The following is a 23,810-nucleotide window of genomic DNA, read 5'->3' on the forward strand; positions in this document are numbered from 1 at the left end:
GAATTCATTTCTTTTTCGGTCAGAAATAGCGACCGTTGTGCGATAACACACGTACATACAGATGTTTTCATTGACATGCACAAATTTTTCTATAGGGTTGGGATGCTATTCATAAATAAATAAATAAAATAAAAGGATAATTGACACATGCACATGTACTTATGTACTTCTGCAGAAATTAGTAATTTATATAATAAAAGAAACAAAGATTGAACAAAGTAATTACAAAAAATAAATTCTGTATTAAATGTTTCATCCTTAGATCACACCTTTTCCAAAAAGAAAATCACAGAGACTCATTCCTTACGTTTTTATTTTTTATATCACGGAGTGAATGGAAAGAATGCTGTTAGCCATTACATCACATCTGCATGGGTGCAAAAACAAGTGGCCTTCCCCTCTATAACAGTCAAGTTACTACAGTCATTGGGGATTCATGTTTAAAGTAAAGCTGCAAAAATGTAGACTGTGCAATGTCCTTAATGTAAGAAATTATGATGGGATGATTGTGACAGCTCAAAATGTAAGTGGAAAATAAGTCCTACATTGGAAATACTTTAACATTTAATGTAACCTCCACAATTTCACACAAGGACTTTCTATAAAAAAGGAAGCCTTTTCTGCAGGAAAATTGAATACTATACCCATTAGGGAGAGGGGCATATTGGATCTTAGCCCTACAATCAAAAAATACTACAGTTTATTACTCAGTGGGTGGGTGGGAGGTTGGGGTTGAAAATGGAGATCTCTCAGGTCAAACAAAGACTCAATTTATGCTGTGTTAAGAAGATCCTGAATGGCCTTTTGGTGCGTTTCATTAAGCGTCGATACACACTGTGTCCAAAGTCCTCCAGAAACCTGAAAAGATGAGAACAACTTTCAGACAAATTCTGACACCGTGGTCAGCAGCTATGTTCAGCCACTACAGTGGGTCACTCACTTGTACTTGACGAATTACATTTGCCAGTCTCTTGCTGCAGTGATCTTCAGTTTTAATAGATTCATTAGCAACCCCTTCAGCAATTATAAGGAATATCTTGGGCAGGTTTGCATTGTCAGGTCCAAGAACAGTAGGATTGTTGCTTTACAAAAAAACAAAAAACAAAACAATGAAGAATTGATAAAAAAAATTATAAAGTCAAAAACCATCCAGTATACAGGATCACAATTTTATGACTCACCTTTCAATAAGATCACAAAGGTAATTAAATGTGTGAACAGCCTCTTCTTTGTCTTCATTGAGTGGTAGCCATGAAATCCAGTGAGGGAGGATCTCGTCAACATTGATGCATTCTGGTCGATACCTCATGACTTTGCCAACAGCAGAGATGCAGTTTTCAGTTGCGTTAACATTTTCCTTTGCTCTAGAATCTGCAGCCTGGATCACTCCAATCAGGAGGGGAATAGCTTCTGTGGGTTGTCAAAATAAATTTCAATTAAAACTAAATCTAAGCAAAAGGTCATCAAATATGAAAAGTGATAAGGCACAAGAGTTTCCCAATTAAGTACTTATTTAAGTACCTAACAGTTTATTGATTTACTATTCAAAGAAAATATATTTTGCCTACATCTTATAAGCATAATAATAAATGAGTACAAAAAGTGCAGCAATGTAGATAATGTGGGCACCTTCAGCTTTTTGCATATTTTATACACTTTAGATTTATACTTTTTATTTAAAAGTAAAGCCATTGAGCCATTAATCTGTCCGTCATAATGACAAATTCGTTCAAATGTATTTAAAGGGGTATAACGTAACCAAAACAATTAAATTAAATTGAAATCAAACTGGGAGCAATCACTGTGAAAGGGAAGATGCCTGCCACCTGGACTCTTCTTCCTAGGAGTTGGCATTTTGGCCAAACTCAGTATCCTGCCTAGAAGGGCCTTTGGCTAGGTCAGAACTGAGGGAAATGGTGGTGTTGGTCACCTTTTAGCATAACTAAAACCAAAGCATATAGTCAAGATGCTGATGTGGCTTTGGGAAAAGTCTCTGGTTGTCCTTGAGCAGCCAAGGCCAGAAAACAGACTTGAAGCCTACAGACCAGAGATGGCCAAATTTAGATGTGCAACAATGTGAACATACAAGTAAATCACATTTCCTTTTGTATGCTATACCTTTTGGAATGTACTGTGAATTTTCTGCTGGGATGAATAAATAGATCTTTTATGGTCTACATTTCAAATAGAAGATATTAAACAAACAGCAAATGAAACAATGTACTATAGCTGTAATATGTACATTTGAATAATGTAAAATAAATCTGATCAAAGACTTTAGCAAGAATGTAAAATTATAAATGGATCAAAATCCTTGACTACAATCAAATCACTATAATACATAGAGAAATTAATATTTCCTCAGGTTTTAAATCCAAATCTGAAAACATTTATAAATTCTAGCAATTATGAAAGTCAGTAGGAGTAAGACAGTACATGTGTGTGAATGAGAGAGAGGGCAGTGGTCTGTTGCGGTTTCAGGGAGAAGAGGTGGAGGAGTTCAGGTACCTGGGGTCAACAGTGCAAAGTAATGGAGAGTGTGTTAGAGAAGTGAAGAAAAGAGTGCAGGCAGGGTGGAGTGGATGGAGAAGAGTGACAGGAGTGATTTGTGATAGAAGAGTATCTGCGAGAATGAAAGGGAAAGTTTATAGGACAGTGGTGAGACCTGCGATGTTGTATGGTTTAGAGACAGTGGCATTGAGTAAAAGACAGGTGGTGGAGCTGGAGGTAGCAGAGCTGAAGATGTTAAGGTTTTCATTTGGAATGACAATGATGGACAGAATTAGAAACGAGTTTATTAGAGGGACAGCGCATGTAGGACTTTTGGAGAAAGTGAGAGGTGTGATTGAGATCTGCCACCAGGAAGACCAATGAGGTTTATGGATATGGTGAGGGAAGACATGCATGTTTGAAAGAGGCAGATGTAGAGGAGAGTGGTATGGAGATGGATGATCCGCTGTGGCTACCCGCAATCGGAGTAGCCAAAAGAAGAAGAAGATACATTCTACATGATTACATTTGTAAACATTTGACACTAACCTTTCAGCCCACAGCATCATAAAGTGCTCCAATACACTATATAAGCACACTGTAGAATTTCTGGGGGAATTTTCAGTCAGCACTGTTTTTTTCCCCCCCTACTGGTGGTTTAAAAAACAATGCTTCAAGCATGTTTGCTTGCATTGTTTAATTGACTTAAATGGTTTCCTTTTGTGTCACCTAGTCATGTTTAATTGTGCATTTTGGTTTAGAGATTAATACAAGTGGGTTTTTTTGCTCTTGAACTTTATTACTAATTACATTGAAATGCAAATCACATCAATAAGAGATTGTTTTTGTTACAACATACAAAGAATGGAAGGTACAGTAATCCTCCGCTTTACCACAGTTCGAATCTCGCAGACCCAGTTTATCGTGAAATTGCATTTGCCACAAATTTGTGTGGCTGATTTTGATGGACCAAAAAACTTAGGGAAATGTTTGTATGGAGTTTTATGTTAAAATAATGAAATTTATTAATAAAAATATAATTATTAATCATAAAATTACGTAAAATGTTAATAACTCCGCCTCTTTTTTGACATCATAGGACACTTCAACCAATAAAATGCAAAGAAACTACACCTAGGCTACACTACTACAGAACTGTATACTGTACAGTACATGTACTTACTATAAATGAGATACAGAGTACTGTTTCTACCAATTTACACAAAATTTGTGTGTGTTTAAAGTGTGTGAGAGGAGGATTTACTGCTTAAACAAAACAAAAAAACATTTTTTGGTGGGGCGTCCGTTTATCATGGTTTTCCTTTATAAACAGGGGATTACTGTATTTGCATCAGAAACATCTAATATTTCTGGAATTTGGTTGTGCTTTGTTTGATCAGTGACATACTATATTTAAGATTGACAAAAGTGAAATTCCAATTTTCTCAAAACAGAACCCATCATATACAGAGCCAATATTTATGAGGTCTAAAAGTTTGATTAGTGACATTTGTGTTGCATTAGTGACGTTTTTAATTGACTTCTGAGATGATCTCACCTGTGCAGAAGGGCCTGTAGCTCTCTCCTCCAAACTGGGCCATGACTCCAATCCCATAAGCAGCTGCTTGCCTGACTTCAGGGCTGGTGTCACAGAGCGCTTGTATCATGGGTCGCAAGAAGTACTCTGCATACTTGAACGAGGAAGGACTGCAGTGCTCAATCACATCATCAAAAATGCACAGACCCCACTGTCTGTCAGCCCAGGGCCTATGTGGGCACTACAAAAATAAAACGCAAAAGATTGTGGTCATTTGTGCAACATGTATTTACAGTGTTGTTCAAGTACAGAAGTATTTAAAAACACCTATGCTAAACACATTCAATTCAATCAGTCATTTCATTTTGCTATACATTTCCTGTCTTAGGACCATCTGTTTATCTACATTCTTCATTTAAAAAGTCATTTTAAAATATTAGCTAGAGAGAGTTTTCCCCTCACATTTAAGGTAATATCGCAAACTGCGAGTCAAATGTTCAGGCAAATTTGTTGGCTAATTACGTATTAATTACCTGAACACCAAATGTTTGGGGTTGCCTTCCATCCAGCTTTTCACAATATTTCATTGGTATTTTTGTTCATTCAGTTAGCTCCACTTTTTTATGCGATTAAGTCAGGGATGAAATTTGTTATCTATAGGTGATTTTGTTACAAATTAGTGTGTATGCTAGATGAGAGAGCTGTGAGCAAATTTTTACTTTAGGAGATCTTTAGGTGGTGTTATATAATTTAGAGCATTCTCCTCCCTCATAATACCATCTAAAAAGTACACCAGTTCCTTTTCCAGCAAAACCTGACACCACAGTCATGCTGCTACCTCATGATTAGAATGACGTTTGGGAAAAGCATCAAAACTTTTCCCCTCCATATATTGTGCTGTCCATTATGGCCAAACTGTGATAATTCGTGTTTAATCTGATCAGAAAACAAAATCATACAAAAGGCTGATGACCACCTGCAAGCTGCTTTAATTTATTTTTTTATTTTTTAACAGTATAAGCTTTTTCTGCACAACCACCTTTCAGGCTGTGAAAATGCAAAAGTTACATATTACACCTCACTTCTGTTCTGATAAAGCTGCTTTGAGACAATGTCCATTGTGAAAAGATCTATAGAAATAAACTTGAACCTTACAAGTTGTCATTTGTTTTAGATCAAAATCTTTCATCTTGGGGAGAAACTTTGTGCTTAAATTTAATAAGATAATATTAACCCATGTGTATCCAGTCTCCAATATAATTACTGGAACAGCAAAACAGCCAACCCTTTTCTAAACTAAACATTTGGGCATAAAATGAAACGAACTAAGAGATCAGAATTGAAATTTTTATTTGAGGAAATGTGCACCAAAATGTGTTTAGCAATTTGAATCATGGGTTATTTGCCACTAATGGTACAAAGATCAGCAAAGTATAATAACTGTGGGCCAGAAATTAAATCACAGTAAAATAAGGAAAAACTACTTCAATTCATGGTCATGTAAAAGTAATCTGTAATACATTCATTGTCTTGAATGCTTCAATAGTTGGGTTTTTATCACCAGTACCAGCTGACAAAACTGTATGAGCCTTTTTTTTTTTATTCCAAGTCAGTTTTACTATACCACTAATAGTGAAACTTAAGAATCATGTTAGTTCAAAATAAATTACATTTCAAAATAAAAATAAATCAGACAATACTTACTATAAGATTGACTATAAGCTGTAAAAGTTGTTCAAACCAAGAAAGCACTTTTTCTTTGTAACTGCAGAACACAGCATGTAAAATGTCTGACACCTTGGTAAGAATGTACACATCATTCTCATCCTGGGGAAAGAATATTAAATAAAAATATTAATTATATACAGATGAAATGAATAAAGTATATTTTAATTAATCATATTTAAGTGTGCATTCAAAAGTCTTAAGAACCCTTTAATTTCATATTTTATTTCATTTTGCATGTTTGTGCTAATATGCTTTTAATTCTTGTCCACAAGAATCAAACAAAAATATTGGGTCTGAATACTTTCTGAAAGCACTGTAGTGCACTCTGATACCTCATCTTGTAATGTTTCTTCCACTTGCTCATCATAATCCTCATCCTGTCTTTTGGCTGTACAGAAAAGGAAAAAAATAAAATATTACTTATTTGCACCTGATGGAAAATGTCATTCTTAAAAACCTTTAATTAAAGATCACCTTGTCTGAGCTCTTGGTTTTTAAAGTGCTCTTCCAGCTTGCTTTTCAGAATACCTCCCATTTCCTCAAAGTGTTCACTGTTTAGGCAGCCATCTCCCATTAATTCAATGCACTGAGACCAAAAAATTTGGATTAACACTACAAATGTCTAAAATCAATGTTTAACTTTTTTTTTGCTTAGAAGGAAAAAATATTAAAAAAAGAGACGATGTAAATAATATTACAGCTATAACAAAAATAGTAAAATACAGAATGAATTAAGTAAATAAATGCAAAAAAAAAAAAAAAAACCTTTGCAAATGAGTGCATGATTTCTGACAGCACATCTGAATCTGGCTCAGTGCCAATGGCTTTGATGAGCGCATCACACATGAAATGCCACATCTGAGTGAGGTACTCTGGACCCCTAACACGAGCACATTCCAACAACAAAGGCATGGACTCAGCGGCAGCTACCCGCACACGTGGAAAGTAAGTTAAGGATTATCTGAAATATACATAAAATACACAAAGACAACACACTTCAGGTGTCCCTTACACATATACAGACTAAATGTAGTTTAACAAAGGATATCGTCATGGAAGTAGAACTTCAGCAAAGGAACCATCAGCTTAACAACTTGCTCTGTATACTCCACAAAACCTTCTTTTAGCTCCTTAGCATAGCAGACCTGAAAAAAGGAAGGATAAAAAGTGAATGAATGTTGCCAAATATGTGTCAAAATATAATCATGATTAAATGCAGAAAACAAAGCTCTTTTGGAATTAATTTCTAAATTAACAAAAGATTCTAAATGTATTAGATCCTGCAGGTTACTGGGGCATTTTGCTTCCAAAAAACATGGCTTCCTGGTAGAAGAGTCTGACTGTTGTGTTAAGATTAAACAAAAAGTTAATTTAAGATTAAACAGAGTTTATGCTTAAACTGAAATTAAAAACACAATTCCAAAAAATAAAGTTCAGGAAATGCATTTAACTATATGCTAGGAGACAAACAAGTGTGTGTGTGTAAGAATATAGGTCATGCAAATTTCCCTTGTTTAACTATAAGCTTGCATAACACACTTCTACAAGTCTCAATCATAATTTAAACATACCAACATCTGACATGCCGTAGCCTTTTCTTCTAATCCAGCAGTCTTGATGCCAAAGCTTTGCTGGTCTCCAAGATTCACAAATTCCCAACCATCATCTTCAGACATATTCTCCATGTCCTGGGCTGAGAGATCAACATGCATTGAGAAGAAACTGTGAAACATGGTTAACCATCCAGCCTTAAACACCATCATAATAACTGTATTGTTTAGTATAATAAAAATGACAAGTCAGTGTGAATACACAGGATAACATTATAGCACAATTTGAAGCAAATGTTTGATTTAACATCATGTAAACATTACAAACAAATTAAATTAAACAATTACAAACAATTACATGATAAAATCAATTTTTTTAGCAATGTTATTTTATAAGAAAAGCTATAATGACCACCCCAAATCAATTCATTTTTATTTGTATAGTGCTTTTAACAACATGGTCTCAAAGCAGCTTTACACAGATAAGCCCCACTGGGCTGCATTTAAACTGTGATGGTGTTTCATGCCTCTGTATGGCTGCTTTACCAAGCAGACAATGTCTGATAGGATTATGAGGGAATGTGCTGTGCAGCACAAAACTGCACAACAGAATGGACTTTCCCCTTCAACATCTCACCAATTTACATACAAGTTACAATATAAGTTTTATCTTGTGTCAGCAAAACTATGTAAGGACATAAGTGCTGCAGCCATCAGATTATTTTAGTCATCTAGTTTTCTACCAATTATTTCATCGATTAATTAGATAAGAAATACTTTTTCTTTATTAAAGAGCAATACTAAATATACAAGAGAAAATAAAACTGGTCTCAAATTTCTTTCCTTTTTTTAATTCCATTTTTATTGCTGAAATTGCAAACAAGAATATCTGTGGAAATTAAACCTATTTAGCACATTTCACTGACATTACTCCAGAGTTTAGCAGGTAGTTCATCAGTAATAATGGCCCGTGTGCTGTTTGCCGTGATGATTTTTTATACTTGATTAACTCGTAAAGGAATCGTTTAAGCCTTAAAGGACATCATACAGACTTTGTTATTTTTACTTTGGGCATAAATAATTTAAAAACTAATTTGCATTCCGCAACCTTTATGGAGGTTTGAGGAAAGACGACAACTGAGGTGTGTCTTTTTTTTTTTTCTTTTTTCATAAATCCCAAAATTCATAAATCCTTGTGTACCTGCACTACATTTTTATACCCCTAGAATTAGATCTATTTTCTCCACTACACGATCTTAAATGAGGCAGTCATTCTACTTACTTCACATTCATTGGTAGCTGCTTTTAGGTCTGTAAATAAGTCAGTCAAATAATATACAGCAGTTAAGACAAGAGCCAAGCATCATCACTTACTATCTAAGAGAGCTACTTCAGGCTTGATGGAAGCAGTTTTCATAAGTGGTCCCATAACCACAGGAAGGTACTGCTGGAACTCTTTGCCCAGGATCTTACACATTCTGGCCCATGCAGAGATCATGTAGGAGATCTGCAGATAAAAAATATGCTTGTTGACAAAGCAGCAGCAGTCAGTTTGAAACAATGTGCAATGATATTTTAGCATTTTGCATTAGCATTGCTTATTCTAAAACATTAAAGTGGTAAAGAGAAATACAAATAAAAACGATCATTGAAGACGTTCAATTACATTTTACAGTAGAAACGTTTCCTTACAACAGGGTTAACTTAACTCCATGTAGGCATCATTACATTCAAGCTTATTAGGGCACCACCCACCTGTGGGTCATCATCCTCCAGGTCATTGAAGTCAGTCTGTGTTTTTAGGAGCAACTGCATCACTGCAGAGGCATCATGCATAAACTAAAGTGAGAAGACAATGAAGTCATTTACACACTCTTGCTTACAGAATAAATGTGTGACTGTACAAGAGTGTAAGAGATGTGTACATCTCACACAAACCTTCTCTTTGCCCACAGCGAGGCCAATTAGACTGATGCACTCAATGGTTTTGCCTCTAAGCAGACGAAGCTCCTTCTGTATAGCGTTCTCTACGATGTGTTTAAGGGAGGGCATGAAAAGGTCATAGTAAGGAACAAATCTCTCCTCTGCTGTGTCAGCCACAGAAGCAATGGAGGTCACCACCTGTTCCAGCACCAGCTTGGTACCTTTCTGAATGAGCTGAATTAGGGGAAAAAGAAAAAAAATAAATTTAACAACATCTTTAAATTACTAATTTGAAATTAAACACCAGTGAAGTTGCCTTTTTAAAAACAAAACCCCATCCAGGGTCAGGAGTCCAAGACAACTAGCTGTGCTCTCTATGCGTGGAAGGAGCAGCTCACTCTCCATCACTCACAATTCAACATTCATCAGCTCATGCATTGGGGAATGTGGTAAATCCACTTTAACCACTGGAATTGTTAGCAATTTGTTGATAGGAAAGTCTCAACTAACAGTTAGGAAATTGCCTAGAATAAATAAGCAAGACAATCTGAAAACTTGCCAAGTGGCTTAAATTAAATATAACCTAATCTAATAGCTAAATAATACGCAATGTAATACTGTTTAGAGGGAACTTGCTACTACTAGTCGGATTAAATAATTGTAATGTTGAAGTTTCATGTCAAATATTCTGATAGTAAACTGTTACAAAGCATGATTTTTTATTAACAGACCTCCTGGAGCTTGGCCACCATGATGACATGGAGGTGCTGAACTAAATTATCCAAGTAGGGAACGAGAAGAGCTTTGGGGCAGTCCTCAGTGAAGTTAATTAGAGCTGCTGCAGCATGAGCCTGAACACGAGGGTTTGACTGATCCTCCATGGTCTGGAGAAGGGCAGAGATGACCTATAACAAAGTAAGCATGGTTAAAGTATGAACAAAATACAAAACCTTTGGGTACTATAGTTCATGTTAAGGAATCAAAAATGACATTTAACAATTTAAACAATAAAGACGCAAAACGATGCTGCTGTTTGTCAAAGCAATTTGAGACAAAAACAAAGCTTACTGTCCGTAAAGTTACACAATGAATGTCAAAATGTCAGACAGAAATGATTTACATATTCTTGAGTCATACACAAAAAGAAAGGTGAAAAAAGTTTCAGCTTAAACAAATCTCTGCATTTGAGAGCGAGACGCCTTGCTTAAGGACCCAGCAGCAGCAGCTTGGTGGTGCCAGGATTTTAACTCTTGACATTTCGATCCAAAGCAGAACATTTACCCACTGATCTACGACTTCCCCTTATCAAACATCTAAACTGTAACTCTGATACTTTACCAGGATCACAAAGACTATTGATGCATTCTAAACAAATACTTTCATTTTAACTAATTTCAATTACTTCATGTGCTCTTGGTAAACAAATACCTTGTCGTGGAATTTCTTCTGAAAAGTAGGAGCAAAATCTGTGGCCATCTGTCCAATGGCATTACAAGCTGCATATCGAACTCTGGGATGCTGAGAAAAAAAAAAAAAAACGAGGAGAACAAGAACCCATGGTATTTAAGGATGAAAGGGACACTTTGAAGCAAAATGACATTTAGCACAACCATAGATGAGTTCAGTTTAACAATAAACTGTTTGATACTCACAGGATCTTGGCAGAAAAGGAGAACAAAACTGACAATTTCATTCAAAATAGACTCCATCTGCTGATGACAGCCTTCACCAATAGCAGAAAGTGCCATAAGACCAGCATGCCTGTACCTCCAATCCGCTGTGCCAAGAAGAAACAAGTATTAGGGGGTTATAACCCTAATTCCAAAAAAGTTGGTGATTCACAAACCTAATAAAACATTTTATTCACAATAGAACATGGAAGGAAAAAAAAAAAACCCCACAAACATCTAAACTGATGTACTATTGCAAAGAAAAAAATGTGATTAGGAACTTGATGGCAACATCAAGAATTTAGGACGTTTAACACTGTGTAGCATTTGTTCGTTTTTATTTTTTTATATCACACACACACACACACACACACACACACACACACACACACACACACACACACACACACACACACACACACACACACACACACACACGAGTTTATATACATCTGAGAACCGAGGAGACACCAGTTTCTGGAGTTTCATGATGCACCAAAGGTTTTCAATTTGTGAAAAGTCTGGACTGCAGGGAGGCCATTTTAGCACCCTAGCTCATAAATGAAGCCATGCTGATGCAAGACGGTATGAGATTTAGCATTGTCTTGCTCAAATATGCAAGAGCGTCGATGGAAAAGATGAATGGATGAAAGCATTTGTTGCTCCAACTCTGCTACATACTTTTAAACATTGTGACTTTCCAGAGGTAAAAGTTGCCCATTTCCAAACACACTAATACACCCCATCAGAGATGCAGGCATAGTGTGCTGACAGTAAGCTGGGCAGTCCGTCTACTCTTTAGTCCAGAGGATGCAGGATCACTTGTTTTGTCTGACCACAAAACAGTTTTTCACTTTGCCTCAGTCCAATTTAAATGAGATTTGGTACAGAGAAGATGGCAGCGTTTCTGGATCATGTTCACATATGTGAACAAATGTATCGGCTCTTTCAGAGACAAGGAAAGCTCCCGGCCCAGACAGTGTCTCCCCCTCCTGTCTCAAAGCATGTGCTGACCAACTGGCTCCCATCTTCACCTATATCTTCAACAGATCGCTGGAGCTGTGTGAGGTCCCCTCATGCTTTAAACTCTCCACAATCATCCCGGTCCCCAAGAAACCCTTCATTACTGGACTGAATGACTACAGGCCTGTCGCTCTGACATCTGTCATCATGAAGACCTTTGAAAAGCTGGTATTGGCCCATCTAAAGAGAGTGACAAAACAGCTGCTGGATCCCCTACAGTTTGCATACCGAGCAAACAGATCGGTGGATGACGCAGTCAACATGGGGCTAAAACTACATTCTGCAACACCTTGACTGCCCAGGAACATATGCCCGGATTCTGTTTGTTGACTTTAGTTCGGCTTTCAATACAATAATTCCGGGAATTCTCCACTACAAACTCCTAAACCTCACTATAACCCCTGCCATCTGTCAATGGATCACCAGCTTCCTGACAGGCAGGAAACAGGTGAGACTGGGAGGTATTACCTCCGGTATTCGGACAGTCAGCACCGTTGCTCTGCAGGGATGTGTCCTTTCCCCACTGCTATTCTCCCTTTATACGAATGACTGCACATCAAGTGACCCAACTGTCAAACTCCTGAAATTTGCAGATGACACCACGCTCATCGGACTCATCCAAGATGGCGATGAGTCTGCATATGAGCAGGAGGTGGAGCAGCTGGTGCAGTCAGAACAACCTTGAGCTAAACACTGCAGTCATTGAATCTGTCCTGTGCTCAGTCAATCACCATCTGGTTTGGAGCAGCAACAAAACAGGACAGAAACAGAAACAGACTGCAGAAAACAGTTAAAACAGCAGAAAAAATCATTGGTGCTCCCATGCTTACTCTCAAGGCCTTGTACCATACAAGAACCAGAAACCAGGCAGAAAAAAAAATCATTAATGACCCTTCACACCCTGGACACAACATCTTTCAGCTCCTCCCTTCTGGCAGGCGCTACAGAAATTTGTTCACTAAAACTGCCAGACACAGGAACAGTTTCTTTCCCCAAGCAATCACCCTCACTAACAACTGACCATAATTATATTCCCTGCTTCATATCTATCCAAGTACCACACAGAACTTTCAGTCATTACCTTATCCGTATGTTACACACACTATGGCTGCTATATATTGTAAAAATGTTCTATAGTTAACTCTCTATCCTACCTGGCACACAATACTGTCATTTGCACTACCATGCACTCTCACACTATGTACATTACTGATCTGTACAAAAGACTGGAAAATCTATTACACACACTGTCTATACGGTCTCATAATGTCTGTTTTGTCATGTATAGTTTTATTTATGTCTGTACTTTTGAGAGTCACAAACAGCTGGAACCAAATTCCTTGTGTGTGTCAACACACTTACACAATAAACCTGATTCTGATATTGCTTCATGTTTGCATGACAGAGACTTATCCTGAATTTGTGGATGACTTGGCAAAACTGTTTACAGGCAATTATTTCTGGAAGGGTTTCTGAGCCCATGCAGTGATTTCCATTACAGAATCATGCCTTTTTCCCCATAAAGGCAGTGCAACCTGGCCAAAAGATTACAAGCATCCAATATTTTTGCCTTTCCCACTTGCATGCACATTTCTCCAAGTTCTCAGAATCTTTTTAAGATATTATATACTGTAGCTTATGAGTTTTTCAAAGTGTTCTGACCCATTGCCAATTAAATTAATTAGTTGCTTTAAAAAAAAAAAAAAAAAAAGGTTCATCCAGCTGTTGCTTTTTAATAACACTAAGTTTTCCAGTCTTTTGTTCTTAGCTCCTTCAGACATGTTGCAGATGTCAAATTCAATAGAACCTTATTTTTTCCTTTAAAATGGTAAATTTGATCAGTTCAAACCTTAATTTTTGAAAATGTAATATTATAAATATATACGTTTCCAAAATTAATCAGAAGGGATACGGCAATTCAATCTTTTATCACAAAAATTAAATTTGTGAAGGGTGTCTGTATACACTTACGGTTTTGCAGCATCTGCATAATGTGTTGTTTGATCATGGGCAGCATAATTTTGCCTCCAAGGCCACAAGCAATTCTATCTAGAGCACTCTCTCCTGCCACAGCATTACTGGGGAAAAATTAGGTAGTCATAAGTAATAATAAAGTGGTACTTTACACACCACTTAACATGCCTAAATCACACATGCTGCAAGCAAAAGAAAAGGAAAAAAAAAGCTTTAACTTTTGCCTTAAAACTACATTAAGAAGTGTTCAGTCACAGTTTTAACATGTGAGGAATTAAAATTTAAATAATGCAAGTTTCCCTTCAACAGACGGTTGGCAGCACTCAAAGGTCAATTAAAGACAGTCCCAGATTTACGATGGTTTAACTTAAATTTTTTTGATTGTATGATTACATTAGCTTTATGGTAAATCTATAAAGATATTTTAATTTTCACGCTGCAGTCAAACGTAGCAGCGCATGTCTTACAATACGATAGAACGCTGCCAAGATGTACGCATCTCCACGTTGTGAGAGTTCAGTCATCTCGGAGTTAAAGGGGTGCGTTTTTTTGGTGTTTCAAAGTCCAATTTTAGATCTTGTCTCTCTCTTTTTTTTTAATCGCCGTTGTTAGACGGTGAAAGAGTGTTCACTCATGTACTGGTGCTCGCCCATGCACCTGCACTCATCCATGCAAGTAATTACAAACTGTGCGTCAGAGAAGTTACTGAGTGTTTGTGGCTTTGGGGGTGTTACTTTGAGTGTTGCTCCATCTGCATCAAAAGGTTGAAATTACATATAAAAAGATGTTCCAACTGTGTTGTGTACTTTCAACTCTGTTTAACCAAACACTACATAAATACTCATTACATTAAAGCCTGTGTCTTACAATTTAACACCTTTATACCGATATATACATGTACTGCTACCTTTTTTTCAATGTCTGCAATAACAAAGTATCTTACTTTAATGTTGTAAAAAGAAACTATTCGGATCTTGGTCCACAGCACTTTATAAAATGTAAGATTTTGGCAATTAAAAAAAGCTTCTTTAAAAACTGACAATTAAACATCTAGAGAACCAGTCACCCAAAGCTACACTAAAACTTTGGGCAAGCCTTTTCATAGTGGGTAATTTTTTTCATTAATTGCTTCCTAACAAGTAATTATTTAGTTCAGCAAATAACTAAATAAATAAACTTTAAACACTTTCTTTTCTTTTAAACTATCTAACTATTCTTTAAATGTACAATGTTGTTCATGTTTAAATCTGGTATTCATGTTGACTGAATGATTACTGATTATGTACAATGTACAAAATTTGTTTCAGTATGTTTTCACCCAATATTATTTTACCACATATTCAATTAAGTTGAAATTTACAGCATAATGACATACCTAACAATGTCAAAATGTGTCTAACCTAAAGAGTCATCTGCAAATTCTTGTTACCTGTCAAAATCATCATCTTCTAATTCATCCGCCATTGCCCATTCTTCATCCTCCTCCAAGTCCACCATCATAGACAACATCTGTGGCACTGTGTGTGTGTGTGAGGAGGGGGATTATTAAACCATTTCTCAATTAGAAATCCATTACTTATCAAATCTATTTAGTATGTGTGTTGTCCTGATTTGTGCAGATCTATGAATCAGTCAATCATTTCTCACACACTCACTACCTTCACACTTTAAAGGCTAAAAATCTGAAAGACTTTGTCCACATAAAGCCACTACAGGGTGTGTGTGTGTGTGCAGGGCCAATTACTGTTGAGTATTCAGATTTAATAAAATATAGGCCTTGAAGTCACAAAGCCACAGACACACTAATATTACAGTATTTTGTACATTACCACTCTGGGCCACAATGGCGGTGTGTTTCCTCAACATGGCAGCAGCAGTTTCAGAGAGCGTTACAATAACTTCAAGCGCCAGTTGCCTCTGCATGTTCGTTAAATTTGTATCTGCACACAGCTAAAGGCCACAAAAAAAAGCAAAAAATTTTGATTCATTTAATGCTTATATTTGTATATGTATAAATATATATTTTCTGTATATGCTAAAGAAAAACAAGTGAAAAGAAGGTATTTATGACCCTTCCCTTTAAAGGTCAGGAGGACAAAAGTGTTTCCATATTTGAAAAGCTGTGTAGAAATCCTGCAATAAGTCAACACTTATCCCCCTGGATGAATTTTGGTTTAGTGTGCCTCTCTTCCTGTCCTGCTCTACTACAGGAGGGGTTCCAAAGTGTACTACAGGCAGCCACATCAAGGCAAAACATGAGTGAATAAACAGTTCATTTAAAATTGAATTCCATTTAGAGACCACTTGCACAGCATAATGCATGTATACTGGACTTTACAGTAAACAACGGTTTGCTGCTTAACTCGAGGTTACTGAGAAAGTCTGTATATATGCACACTGCAGTTTTACTATGCTAAACTTCAGAAAACAGCATTTTTAACCATTTAATGAGAAGATTTTACATTTCATTGTTGACATTTTAATAAAAGTTCAGTATACTAGCAATAAAATAAAAACCATTAATGTAAATGAGATATGGCTAACATTTCATGGTTTTATCCAGCTTCTAGTAACATGACTGTTCCAAAATATAGTAATAAAAAAAATAAAATAAAAAAAAGACTAAAATCAAAACTAAACATCCAGCATGCTTTCACCATTGATGCTTGTGTAAACATTTCTGTAAGTCAAATAGAATCAAACTTAACCTGTAATCAATGTTTCCTTTCTAAATATGTGAATGCTTTTATTAATGCAGATCTGAGAACATAAACCACACTTTTTATTGGCTACATAGTTATATTAAGGTGTTCTAAAGCCTTTTACAGTAATATATTTGCAAAAATACAGAGGTATTAGGCAACAGCCATTAAAGTTCTTTCACATCATTTTAAAATGATATAAAAAATATGCTTTCTGAACCTAAGCTTAATGCAAAACAATAAAAAGGCCTTAAGTATTGTTCAATAATGAGAATTGAATATCTCTCCAGCCGGGCTTTGGAAGTCACATAGGTAGGAAACTCCCAAGCATTAAATTGAAGAGGTTACTTTTTGCCTGTTAAATAAAACCTTGATGAGCAGCACAGATAAGCAGCCTCAAGGAACCACCAGGCAAAAAAAGAAAATCCACCTATGGCCAAAACAAATTAAATAAAAACTACAATAAAATATATAATAGGTATACCTTGAGACAGAGTTGCAATGTGGGCTCCAAGTTTGGCCTCAGGTATTTAGGGGCAGTGTCAGCAATTTCTACTAGTGACTTCAGCACAGCATCATCACCTTGGTAACAGGATTCATTGACAGCCTGAAAAACATTACAGCAGGAAACAAAATAATAATTTTGCTCTCAGTCAAAAACTTTTAATTAGGTTTAGGTCAAACAGAAAAGATAATGGCAAGAAGAATGCTTAATAACAGATACTGTTTAAATGACACTTGCTGTACCTAGAAGAATTACCATTAAGACATTAAGGTTAACCTGACTGAAATAATTTGAAGATCGTAGGAATTTACTCACCTGTAGTACACCAGGCAGGAGATCAGAGAAATGTTTAAGTATTGCCATATTGCTCTCGTTGGAGAGAATAAAGGAGGCGGTTGCACGCGCTGACAGCATACGTATCTAAAAGGCAGATTTTAAAAAATTTGAGACGGGACTCAAACAAACAAAGACAAAAAAAAAAAAAAAAAAAAAAAAAAAAAAAAAAAAAAAAAAAAAAAAAAACACAGCCATACTAAAAAAAAAAAGATCATATAGAGCGAGATTTGTGTTGCACATCTGGATGTGTTGAAAATTATTTTCAGCTACTGGTCAACAATGAAAGTAATAAAGCTATTAATAAACTATGAAGATATTTGAATTCATTTTTGCTCCTCACTGAACACAGGCAAGTGATTTGCAATGGTCAACAGATTGTTGTCAGCTTTGCGTGGCCCAATCAGCGCAAAGAGACAAACCACTTCAGAATTAACAGCAGTGCCAAGTCCAAATATTAACATAGTAGCCCTGTCCATAATAAACTGGTTGCTATTGACAGGGAATCAGATCAATTAGTCATATTTGTTATTGTTTATAATTTATTCATCATTTATATTTGTTCAGCAGCCAACTAGACATTTTAAAACATGGTTTCAGACTCATGAGTGGAAAAGAAATATCAGAACAGCCGTATCAGCTGCAGGTCATGAACATAACACTTTAGGGCAAAATTGTCTTACCTGTGGGTTTTCCTGATCTTGCATACACTGCACCAACATGCGTTTTATAACTTCCAAATAATGCTGTTGCTGGTTGCCAAATATACCAGGAAAATTCCTGCGCACAAAAGTTGGAATGAAACAAACACACATTATATAGAGCACACACTATAATAACCAACCAGAAACTGCTATATGATAAAAGCTAAAGTTCTACCAAAATGGTGATGTCAGACAGCTTACCAGAAAATATGTAGAGCAGCCTCTCGTAGACGAACATTTTGCGAGTTCACGGAGTCAAACAGAAACTTGAGAATCTCTGGCCACTGGTTGTTTCCATCATCATCTTTAAAATAAATTAATAAAAAAAATCCACCACAATAATTAATTTTATACATACATACATACATACATACACACAAGATAAGTGTGATCTTTTTATTGTATAGGTCAACAAAAGCATTGGTAAATTTAAAGATACTTTTGGCATAGTTCAACTAACCAAGAAGATTGCGGGCCAGCTCAGCAGCTACATCACAAATCTTCTTGCGTATACTAGAGGATCCATCTAACTGGATGCTGGCAAGCAGTTCTGTTTTAACAGCAGTTTGAAGATCTACTGGCAGGCTTGGGTAGACTTCTTCGAAAGATGAGGATAGCAATCGGCGTAGCAGGACCGCTGCCATCTGCCTAACCTGTACAGAAGCAGAGAAAGGACATTTAGCTTGAAACGCTTGCTAGGTTCTCAAATGTCTATTTAATTGGGACGACACATGAAAACCACAAATAAGTAAACTTTAATACAAAAAAGCAAATGGAAAAAAAAGTATTAGAAAAAGATGAGATAGAAATGGTGTAATAAAATCCACTTGCTTATCAAACAAATTAAACTTTTTTCTGGAAAATAACAGCTTTTGATGCACAATATGATCTGAACAAATTTATCCTGAACAAACTACTACTTTACTAACAAACAGCTGCCTTTGATAAGCAGAACAGGTTATGTGACTTTAAAGACGTTTATGACAATTCTGCAACAAAATCCACTAAACTATTTATCAGATTTTGTCTTAAACACCTTTCCCTAACAAGTTAATGTCTCCTTCCCATAGTCAATAGCAGGGGTGGATAGAGACCCCTTTTTACTGAACCCTAAGGACATTTGTAGGCTGATGAGGTAATAAGTTACAGGAGACACATTCATTACAATTTTATTTGTATAGCACTTTTAACAATGGACATTCTCCCAAAGCCGCTTTAGAGATAAAAAGGTTATGAAGTTGGGATGTAAGACTTTACTGCCTGTTTCTTGTAAGTTTATCCATAATGAGCGAGTCAGTGGTGACTGTGGCAAGGAAAAACTCCCTGACATAAAGAGACATTCCAAAACATTATAAAAATTTAAATCATTTGAATTAAAACATAAAAAACAACAACAACAAAAAAAAAGACAGCTGAAGAAAGACTATTCTCATCGAATGTATAGCCACCCCACTGTGTTTCCACCTAAATAAAGTAATACTTAATTCATACACATTAAGATAAACAGGCGAGTGCTTAATGAGCAGTGTGTTAGTTTGTCCTGAATGAACTGAATACATCTCGTTTTCCAGATTTTACTTGCCACAAATGAAAAGAATGAACTAGTAAAATGCACCAGTGAAAACATTGTAGTTACAAGAACAGCTCACAATGCTCCACATCTATAACACTATGGACACAGTTTCACTTCTGGTGACCAAGTATAAAATCTTAAGTGACACAAAAGTAGCTCGCCACATGTGACTGGACCAGCAGATGTCAATACCAAGTGTAAGTCTAATTAAATGTAAATGTTTCAATACCTTTTAGTACTGCAAAATCACTCAGTTTGCACATATCAAAACACTGCAGAAGAACATTTTACATACCTCCTCTGCAGCAGATGCATCGCGAATGGCCTGCAGCAAGAAGCTTATCTTTGTTGATCCAGGAATGTTGTCATATGTTTCCTACAATTGCAAAAAAAGAACAAAGATTGAAGCAGAAGGCTACAATTTTCACTGGAAAAATTGCATTGCCATTGTATGAAGCTTTAAACACAACACAGCAATTACAGACTGTAATAAAGAATACAAATATGATAAACATGAAAGGTTTTCACTGCTGAAAAACATCTGCACCTCCTTGAGCAACTCAATCACACACACAAACACAGTTAATCAAAACAGCTTTTCTTTAATTATACCTCCAGCCACTAGCCCAGCTATCTGTGGCCAGTCAGATAAAGAGTTATATGAGCAAGATTGGGCAGGTGTGAGTGATTGCATACTTCTGCCAGTCAATAACATTTGGCAATTGTGGTGTCTGTTGGCACATGCATGCAGAAGTGAATGGAGAGCACTTTCATCAGAGTTGCTGTCTACCATGAACAGCATGGGCAACAATTACTCCTGGCTGACTTCATGAAACTTTGCCTTCACCTTCCCCATTTGAGCAGCTGCGTTACCTTACTCCCACACCCCATGATCACAGCTGTGATGATCAGTGTGCCATTATAACCAGTTAGTACCGAATATTTACAGCTTATATATAGTCATTTTAAGTTGGTATTAGTGATTTGATACACATTTTTATAAAACAGAACACGTTTGGTTAAAAAGATTTAGTTTTGGCTGGATGTTTTCTAATAGTCAATACAAAGTCACATTTAAAGTGGTTGTGGTCACTCCAATACAATTACTGACCGCAACCCCCGAAATTGTATGTTCTGACTTACATGTACTGTATTAACCAAAACACAAATAAAAAAAAAAATAAAAAAAACAAGTTTACTATATACTGGATATGTATTAGCTCTGTACATGTACCTTGCACAATGAAAGTTGAATCTAATCTAAAGACAAAATCGCTGACGACAGCCCTTAAATTGTATGTTCTGACTTTATATAGACTACTCGAAACATTCAGACAAAAATAAATCTTTAGTTTGTAAATCAAAAACCTTTTAAACTGTGCTTACAAAATATAATTAAATATATACAAACCCTTACCCAAAACTGTTGAGGAAAAAGAAATTCAGTGTCTATTTAAATGAGGAAAGTACACTTTAACCAGGCAGTGACTATTTGTTCAAAAATGTATAAAAGTAGATAAATTTGTGAGGAACTAAAGAATTTCAGTCCATCTTGGGATGAGACAAAACCCTTGATGGGGAAATTAAAGTTACATAATAGTAAGAATAAAAATAGTAAAGTGGATTGTACATAAATATGATGAGGTCTTTTAAATACAAGTATGAAAGTATAATCTTTACAGAATGAGAATATACATGTAGAGATATACACGTTTAACAGCAGCATGATCAGAACATGTTTACAAGCACTGTTTGGACGCAACACTAATGTGGGCCAGAAGTACAACATTTAAAGAAAACCTGCTGCATCAGCAAGAGTTTCTGTAATTTATTGTTATGTGCAAATAAAAACTTCCCAGAGAAAATACTGTAAACTAGTGACTGACCTGTTGGAATATTGGAAAAACGTGCTGATACAGTGACTGAACAGGTGCAGTTTTATTTTTTTTTTATTGAAGCATAAATAGTAATTTACTTTCAGAAATTCAAGACCACAAAACAGCTGAATAAGATTAAAAAAGCTAAAATAATTGTTTGTATGCCAAAATATAGCAGAAATATGAATCAAACAAAAGGTTCAATAATACTGCTGAGAGAACTGTATTTTTATTGTAGTTTAAATCAGTACTGTGCCTTAAGTAATGTATGTGACAGTTAACACTATTTTAGCTAAAGTTGTTTTTCCACACAGTTCATTTTGTGATGGTGTCTCCTAATGACTTTTTTATACAATGTTTGAGCATAAGAAGCATTTAGAGAATATGCAAATGTAGCATCATGGGTCTAAAAAATTGTAGTGATGATGCTGGGAAAAGGATGTTTTAAAAAAAAAAAAAAAAACCTGAAATAAAGAAAGAAATTGTAGAAAAGAATAAACATGGAACACACACACACACACACACACACACACACACACACACACACACACACACGAGATCTTTGTCTGCAATATGGCATGTCTGGTTCAACAGCAAGTACAATCATAAAGAACAACAAAAAAATGTAATAGTGGAATCAATGATTACATTTTATTACTTTTTATATTTATACTTTGATACAAGTATGTTTGTGTGTTAAATTGGGCATAAAACATTGAGCGCTAAAAAACACCGCTTTATCCAGTCTATACCGGGGACACTGGGCTAAAGTCGGGACACGAGTCCATCACAGAGCTGACGCGACCTTTACACGTGTTTTAAGTGGAAATGGACTCGGAGCTCTTCAGCACTGCGGTTCCACTAAACGCCCCACAGTGGAAGCTCAAGTTTGGTCACGTGGTAAAAGTTAGTTTCCAACGATGCTACACCCTGAAACAGGACGCTGCGTAAATACTGCTGCATACAGAGATTATTTTGTGAATTTATTAGCGCTTGATTGTAAATATGAGGTCTGAATCATGGCCTGAATCAGAGTCACTCTTTTCCCGAAGCGGCTAGTCAGTAGATCTGATCTGTATGAGAGACACCGAGACTCAGACAGGACCGAGGCCTGCGATCAGACGCCTAAAGCGGGACACTTCATTATGAACCCCGAGGCTCCGGACATTAACACAACTCACTTTGTGTATTTCTGTCGGTTTCAAAGTCCGGATTTGATTCCGTTCTGCCAGCATCAGATTTTTTCAGGTTGCTAACGAGCTAGTGGGCTAGCCAAGCTTAGCCTTCTAAACACAATACACAAGAATCGCCTGTTGGTTAATCGGTTATAAATAAACACTGATCAGGATCTATCACTGATCTATTATATTCACCTACAGCGGCTTCTTTTTAAACTCTTACTTGTGTTTTTAAGTGTTTACGGTAAAAATCTACGATATTGCGATATTACTTTAGTGGAAACGATCATTTAGCTCAGGTTATAATACAGAAAATAAAATAATAATTGAGGAATTTATGAAAGTGGCACGCAAATACGAACTCGATCATACTTAGTTAGAGGTGGTTAGATATGATATATATCAAGCTAAACTACCAGATTTTACCCGGTAGCTTAGCGGACGAACCGAAAACTTGCCCCGTCACACGTGGACTGAGCCGCACTACAGCGTGAAGCTCGCAGTGACCCGCCGGGACTGAAAAAGCGTCCACACGATCATTCAAAATACACCTGGGCTTCAAAAAGCGCTGCTTATTACCTCCGACTGCTTCCTGACATTATTGTCAGGGCTCATCAGGTTCCCCAGTAAGAGGTAAAATTGCTGCTGTTCCGCCATTGCAGTAGGATCCAGAAAGAAACCAGCTGATGCGGGAGGAGCCAAAATAAACCCGGCTTCTGTCATGTTTTGCCGCCTTATCGGATTTTCCTTCCGGGTTGCAGGAAGTTCTGTATCTACTGCAATAATTAAATGTATATACAATTCCACAAGCAAATCAAAAATGTGAAATGCAATAAATTTGAGATATAATATGGATGCCGGCTGTGTAATTTGTGAGATATTTGCACAAATTCTTCCTCATTCACGGTTTCCGAGTCATTCAGCAAGTTTACAGATCCTCCAGAAGATGAACATCACTGACCTTCTTGTAAAAATATGTACAAAGTCTTTTATTATTTTTTTTAAGCACATGGAAAAAGGCTTCACAGTAAATACTCGAAACA

General features: G+C 36.3%; 1 protein-coding gene across 1 annotated transcript; it reads right to left on the reverse strand.

Annotated features, from left to right (window-relative positions):
* Positions 1 to 296: 296 nt before the first annotated feature.
* Positions 297 to 23,748, reverse strand: kpnb3 (karyopherin (importin) beta 3). The gene is made up of 26 exons (XM_083522284.1): positions 23,347 to 23,748; positions 20,008 to 20,088; positions 18,600 to 18,792; positions 18,341 to 18,443; positions 18,119 to 18,215; positions 17,418 to 17,522; positions 17,082 to 17,204; positions 15,725 to 15,845; positions 15,325 to 15,412; positions 13,893 to 13,999; positions 10,881 to 11,005; positions 10,657 to 10,746; positions 9,960 to 10,133; positions 9,244 to 9,462; positions 9,061 to 9,144; positions 8,680 to 8,812; positions 7,327 to 7,448; positions 6,804 to 6,900; positions 6,521 to 6,693; positions 6,230 to 6,341; positions 6,088 to 6,143; positions 5,732 to 5,854; positions 4,049 to 4,268; positions 1,182 to 1,410; positions 941 to 1,082; positions 297 to 858 (listed from the first exon to the last, which is right to left on the reverse strand). The coding sequence occupies exons 1-26, from the start codon at positions 23,488 to 23,490 to the stop codon at positions 772 to 774; spliced, it is 3,348 nt and encodes a 1,115-aa protein (XP_083378410.1). The 5' UTR covers positions 23,491 to 23,748; the 3' UTR covers positions 297 to 771.
* Positions 23,749 to 23,810: the final 62 nt, after the last annotated feature.

The sequence above is a fragment of the Silurus aristotelis genome, assembly GCF_946808225.1.
Source record: "Silurus aristotelis genome assembly, chromosome: 20".
Lineage (NCBI taxonomy): Eukaryota > Metazoa > Chordata > Actinopteri > Siluriformes > Siluridae > Silurus > Silurus aristotelis.